The 7040-nt window shown below is 35.6% G+C and overlaps 1 protein-coding gene across 1 annotated transcript; it reads right to left on the reverse strand.

Moving 5' to 3' along the window:
• Nucleotides 1-263: 263 nt before the first annotated feature.
• On the reverse strand, nucleotides 264-2825 carry oeh (neuroparsin). The gene is made up of 2 exons (NM_001130890.2): nucleotides 2643-2825; nucleotides 264-583 (listed from the first exon to the last, which is right to left on the reverse strand). The coding sequence occupies exons 1-2, from the start codon at nucleotides 2795-2797 to the stop codon at nucleotides 475-477; spliced, it is 264 nt and encodes an 87-aa protein (NP_001124362.1). The 5' UTR covers nucleotides 2798-2825; the 3' UTR covers nucleotides 264-474.
• Nucleotides 2826-7040: the final 4215 nt, after the last annotated feature.

Genomic DNA, 7040 nt, shown 5'->3' on the forward strand with positions numbered 1-7040 from the left:
TATCGTTCTCAACACTACCGGTGCCGAAATCAGAGTTTATTTATATGCCCCCCAAACAACTGCATGGTCGTGATATCATGTACATTTATCATTTATTTTAATGCCATAAAATTACGTGGGTCGAACGAGAGAACAATTCTCAAGCATTCACCAAATTCTTTCGACAACGGAATTTTCGAGAAATGCCACAAAAATAAACTGGCTGATACGTAGTTGGACGCGGCGAATTTTATTGTGTGTTCTTTATTTTTAAAAAAAAAAGATTGTAGGCTGTGACGAATTTGATTATTCAGAATTATCTGTCTGCAGCATATTACAGTTTCACCGACGGATTTCACAAGTTAATTATTGTCGTTCAATGCTGATATCTCGACGTGTTAGGCTGGTCCTCTGCTTTCTACATTCTGGGGATATGTTTTGATATCTACTCAACACTATACACATATAATACAAGTTAGGTCACGCTCGTTTTGTTCACGTGATCTGCGTACACGATCCTTCGTAGCATTTCAGCCCTGGTTCGCAGGTCCCACTGAAACCTCCACAATTCTCCCCTAACGTTCTTGCGCATACTTTACAGCATCTGTAATTAAAATTTAAATTGTACTGTCTGGGCTGATCTTAAATTTAAAGGAGATGTTGAATTTTTTGTTTGAAATGTTTACTGAAACGTATAAAAAGACTGATCGCAACGATTATGAACACTTAAAAGTATTTTAAACGTGAAAATAAAGAGTATTCATTTTTTCTCCATGACTCGTCAAAGTCTTAGGAGAGCTTAATTAAACTAATCTTTTTTTCAACAATTTCCCATCGCTAGTCTGTAATAGTGCTTTCCGCATCTTATTATCTAACAAACCTTTCCCGTCGCTCTATCTACTTTACCAATTCAAAACGTACCATTGCTAAGAGCTAGTGATTACCTAAATGATGTCAATTTGATAGCCAAATCAAATCACAACATGGGTATCGACTTTATAAGTGGCCCGCAAGAACATTCCATACAAAAACTTTTTATTTTGCACGTCACGAAATTCATCTACTACACTACAAAAAATACCTGGGTATCTGTTATCAAAACACTAACTGATAACTTTAATCGTGCTCTCATCGAAATAGAAACCATTAAGAAAAAAAGTGTGAGTTTGAAAAACAAGTATAGAAAAGCTTTCGAAGAATCTGGGAATGTTAAGTCGTATTTCCTCCTCATACGTAGAGGCTTTTACACTTGTTCTTGAAATGCTTCGTTGTTTTCCGACAATGTGTATAAATATAAATAATTTCTTTCGTTTTCTAAAATTTGTTAGTGAAATGTAGCAAATCCCAAAATCCCAACACAATGATGGATTATGTTAGAATTTTGATCTAGAATTAATTAAATTTTTATTAAAATATATTTTTGGAAGTTTAGAATAATGCCAAAACGAAAATGCAATTTTTTAATATTATTGACTGTATAAAAATATATATTAGTTGAAATTGCGATATTTGATAAATCTACTTGAAAAAGAATAAATATGTATTAAATAAATACTGGAAACATGGTATTTGGTTATTTTTTTGTCTATAATCAAGCGAAAGCCGAACATTTGAACTTCAGTAATAGCATTAATCCTTGGTCGAGTTCCTTATTTTGAAGTTCACGGATGAACTTGTGTTAAGTGGATCGGTCCTTTGCCATGAGTGCCTACAGGAAGTTTTACGCGTAAACGCCCACCGTAATTACCTGAATATTGAGATTACGGCTCATCAACTGAATTGTTATGGATTTCGGGAAGATCGAAACTTTGCCGAGATCTGGATATTTATATAGGGTTCTATATAAAAACAGTGCCTTTTTATATGTACATACTGTTTATACAAGCGAATGGAGGTTAACAAGTCATCACGGATCCTCCCGATCTATTAACGGTGCTTACAACAGGCACCGTCCTCGTCGTACCCGTCGCCTGTGACGAAGGGCTCGACGAGTGAATTAACCCACAGACACAGCCCACTGAGTTTCTCGCCGGATCTTCTCAGTGGGTCGCGTTTCCGATCCGGTGGTAGATTCTGCGAAGCACTGCTCTTGCTAAGGCCAGTGTTAGCAACATACCCGGTCTAAGCCCCGGTCTAAGACCTACACGTCAAGGAGAAGCTGAAATAGCCTCTCAAGGCTATCAGCATAGGTAGGAAAAAAAAGGAATGGATACAGTATCTACTACTTAATTCTGCTACGAAACAGTCATTCGTTCTGGTTTGAAAAGTGGGAAACCACTGATGTGTTTGTAATTGAAATTTCAAACTTATATTTTGAGCTACTAATGATAAGTAGTCACTAGAGTTCATAGATCATAACATGACCATTGAAGGAGGGAGGCATGCCTTTAAATGGTAGTACGGCGTGTTATGAGCCCGCATGGCTTAAGGCCAAACCCTGTCTATTTCTGTGGTGAAGCAGTAATGCACTCCAGCTTCAAGGGTGTGGAAACCTTTGTACTGTAAAAACTGACACTTAGGTCTCATGTCTTAAGGTGGGCGGCGGCATTGCTGATGTCTATGGGCTCCGCTGACGAGAAAAAAAGTACATATCGTGTAAAAGTTATAAATTACTTAATTACAATGCATTAAAAATATACAATAGTTTTTATTTTATTAATTACCTGCACGAATCCCAAACTACGATTCCAAGTCCCGGACATCCGCTCGGTTCGAGCACCTCGCACTCCCTTGGATTACAAACGCAGTCCCACCCCCGCACCGTCCCCACGATCACCACCACCGCCACCATCGCCAGCCACCTTCCACTTTTGGTCATAATGTCATTCACATATCACACTGCTCAATCGCACTGTTTCACATTGTCCTCGACACATACTTGAGGCACATTCCTTTTGTTGAAACTGTTCAGCTTTAACTCTGAAACAAAGGCAAATAATGACTTTAGAAATAACTTTCGAATATATTAATTAAATTGATGTTTTAAACGGCACAGATTTGTTTCAAACAAAAGTCTCGGAAGTTTCGAGGATATGTTCAGAAATAATTGAAAGGCAACAGAGATTTCCTTAGATAAGTTAGCTTTTTCTCACCGCGCATTTTAATTTTTCATATATATATAGAGAGAGAGAGAGAGGGAATATACTTTATTGTACACCAAAACACAAATAACATTAAAAAAATAGTCAACAGGCACGTATATTTGTATAACATGCGGTCTTATCGCTTAAAGCGATTTCTTTCAGACATCCGAATTATTTACAGAAATTCTGAAAAGATAAAGATACAGCAGGTATGTTGCGGTGTACTATTAACAATATGTTAATAAAGAACATACGTACATACAATAAATAGATATAATAGATTGACGAAAAAGTTTCTTCGCATTTTTTAAGAATATTCACAACATCTTTTAATATGGTTTATTTACATTTAACTAAAGTATATAATTACAATTTTGTTCGATAACTTTTTGCCATCTTGTAGGTAGGGACATGTTCCCATTGCTATAGAAATTTTGGGGCTTCTGATCAAAATACCGCGACAATTGATTTTGGCAGTACTCTCGTGATGTTAACCTGACACTGCCTAAAAAATTCTGAAGAGACCGAAACAGGTGGAAATCTGAAGGTGCAAGGTCAGGACTATACGGCGGATGCATTAACACCTCCCAGCCAAGCTCTCTTAATTTTTGCTGAGTGGCTAAAAATGTGAGGTCTAGCGTTATCATGATGAAAAACCACACCCCTTCTGTTGATTAATTCCGGCCGCTTTCCTCAACTTCTTGCTTTAATCTCATCAGTTGTTCGCAGTAGAGTTCAGAATCGATGGTCCTTCCTGGTGGTAACAGCTCATAATGAATAATGCCCTTCCAATCCCAACACACACACAGCATCCCCTTGTTGCGAGTTAACCCGGGCTTCGCCACAGTCTGTCAAGCCTGACCGGCCTTTGACCACGACCTTTTTCGCACATTCTTGTCGTACGTGATCCACTTTTTATCACCAGTTATCAGCTTCTTCAAAAATGGTTCGGTTTCATTACGTCGTAATAAAGGATCACATATGAGTACACGATTCATGAGGTTTCTTTCAGTGAGCTCGTGAGGTACCCAAATATTAAGCTTTTTTGTGTGCCCAGTTTTTTTTTTAAATGCGCCAAAACTGTTTTGTGCTCAATTCTCAGTTGTCTAGCTACGTCGTAACTACTGATATGCCGATCTTGCTCCACTTTTTCAAAAATGGCATCCATTTTATCTGTAATAGGGCGAGAGCGACGTCAAAATTTCCGGATTGAAAACGCTTAAACCAAATTTGTGCTACTCTCACAGACACTGCACTAAGTCCATAAACATTTATTTTGTACATTTATTTCGTAAACATTTATTTCGTAGCTTGCGTTGCATATTTACCTTTTTTGTAATAAAATTTTAAAATGTATCGAAATTCTTCATTAGATTCACTCATCCTGACAGTACGAAAAATAAATAAAAGTCACACGGTTTCCTAATTTGAATTTGGAATTATCTTCTTTAAAATTTAAACTTTTAATGATACCAAAGCCAGCCAGATACAAACAGTATACGCTAAAGAGATTTTATTAAAAGTTCATATATACTATAACGCGAAAAGACTTTTTCCCCAACCTATTATATCAATTCATTATTATCTCTATACATTTTCTTTAACTTCACAAAATTTATGGTATTTTGAAGACGTGGACAATATAATTTTCGAGTAACTCGAATAAGGTTACAAAAATTTTCTTGAGATATTAAATTTTAAATGAACTCGATAAAGTCTAAGTGAAGTTCGTAACATCCGACATCGATAAATTGTCCGAACGATGTCACCAAATTTCGGTATTTATTACAGCAATTGTCTATTTATAATTTTATCATCTATTGATCAAGTTTGTAACATCAGTTGGTACTTTGATCTCAGTACCTACAACAGTGCTGGCCATGTGTATAACACTACAGTATATGGTACCCGGTACGAAGATTTGGCGCGTCTTTTTGTTTTTACTGCTTAGGTGGGTGAACAAGCTCAAGGCCCACCTGGTGTTAAGTGGTTACCGAAGCCCATAGACATCTACAACGTAAATGTCGCCACCCACCTTGAGATATGAGTTCTAAGGTTTCAGTTTTTACAGTACAACGGCTGCCCCATCCTTCAAACCGAAAAGCATTACTGCTTCACGGCAAAAATAGGCAGGGTGTTGGTACGTATCCATGCGGACTCACAAGATGTCCTACCACCAGTAAAAAGTAAAAAAGTAAAGTACGTAAGGTAATAAAGTGTATTCTGAAACCGCATGGGAGTGTAAGTAATACCTTCTGTCTTTTTATCATGAAGCACTAATGCATATTAGACTTTAAATCCTATCTATAAAGGTCAACAATCGTATTCACCTGGAGGTGCCTTTCATCTCCAGTACATACTTAACATAAGGTTCTTGTACTGGTCTTCTCTGTTAATCTGGTAAAAGTGTCTTAGATTCTGGCTCTTGGGTCATATACCAATACCTTCTGTTTAAGAGTGGGACAATAAAAAAATCCTCGGGCTTATTTCTAGATTCTACTTATGGTTGTGCAGGACCTATTCTACAATTAATTCGATTAAATATTACACGACATATCAAAGATCCGTTACATTTTGGAAGTTACAATATGTTCCACTAATAGGGATTACGTCACCAAATAATCTATAGACAAAATGATTCAAAAGCATTTCATAAAAGAATTACCTTCAATTCGAATTGAAGAGTTGGTTTTGTAACATGTTTTTTATAAATTTAAATTTTGTAAGTGGACAGAAAGGGTTTCTTTCTACCGATCGGAATGATATGCAACGTGCATAGTAGAAGAAACGGAAAAATAATATTTAATGATTCGAAATCATCAAGAAAGATCAAGACATATTCATATTACGCATTTATCGTTTTATGTTCGTAATCCGTATTCCATGAAATAAATAATCTTTCTTCCAAATAGCTATGTAATACACATATATGAATATGTAATAACAAATCTCAATTTATACATTTAATATCATTCTATGTTTTATAATCACATAAAATATTTCTTCAGGTATATCAAAGTTATAACAGTAATTAAAATACAGTAGCGTCAAACCGATGTGGTTTTGGGTTCAACTAAACGAGGTCAGAGAAAGTTGGTTTTGCTCGGTAAGGGTTGATGTGTCTTCAATAGATTTATGAATAGATATTGAGGTTTCGAGGCCGCACTAGGAAACTTAACAAGACGTAGGGTTTTTATTACAAAGGTGAGGATAGGTTAGCCTTTCATCTCGTACTAAACCTAATTTACGAGTTTATCTCCTTATTAGACCTAAATTTTACTGTTTTATTTAATATTATCCCTTCTTTACGAGTAGACATAGGAAATCTAGGTCTTACTTAGAATTAGGACTGGATAGGATAGGAGATAAAAAGAGGTTTTATTTTCGGTTTCTTGGTTTGTTGTTTGATTAGATTTAGGGAAGAACTTAGATTTTCATTTTATCTCTGCAGAAGTGACTTTAATGATGACATCTCAGTACTCTCTGTTCTTTATAACTTGGAATTCAATTACTGTTTATAAATTAAAATTTTAATTATATATTATTATTATATTATTATAGTAAATTTCTTTGTTATTACTTGTATTGTAAAAGTATTGAATAGAACCAACCAAAATGATACCCTAGTATCAAATCAAATCAGAAAGTTTCTAGAATTACATATAAAACTATTTTTGAAAAATGGCTAAGCATTCTTCACTCTGTAGTTTATCAAGCCGGTTTTTATTAGCGACTCCAATAGCCAACGGTCATTATAGATGGTCCGCGCTTGATTCCTTCAGAATTGAGTCATTTATCTCAATTCCACGAACCGGAAATTCTTTCCGACAGAAATCTTTTCGCCGTGTATCTAATATGTAATCTTTGGTGCGGATTGAGACAAACAAAATTTGTATTTGGTACTTGATTAGCCACGAATTTTGGTATCAAATCTTGTTCTCTCATTGACTGATGTTTTAATTTTTTTTTTCTAATTAA

Source organism: Bombyx mori, chromosome 6 (assembly GCF_030269925.1).
Source record: "Bombyx mori chromosome 6, ASM3026992v2".
Lineage (NCBI taxonomy): Eukaryota > Metazoa > Arthropoda > Insecta > Lepidoptera > Bombycidae > Bombyx > Bombyx mori.

Coding starts and splice junctions, on each gene's coding strand:
- oeh (NM_001130890.2), bottom strand. CDS start 2,797: ATGACCAAAAGTGGAAGGTGGCTGGCGATGGTGGCGGTGGTGGTGATC. Junction 584..2,642: donor GTAGTTTGGGATTCGTGCAG/GTAATTAATAAA, acceptor TTTTAATTACAG/ATGCTGTAAAGTATGCGCAA.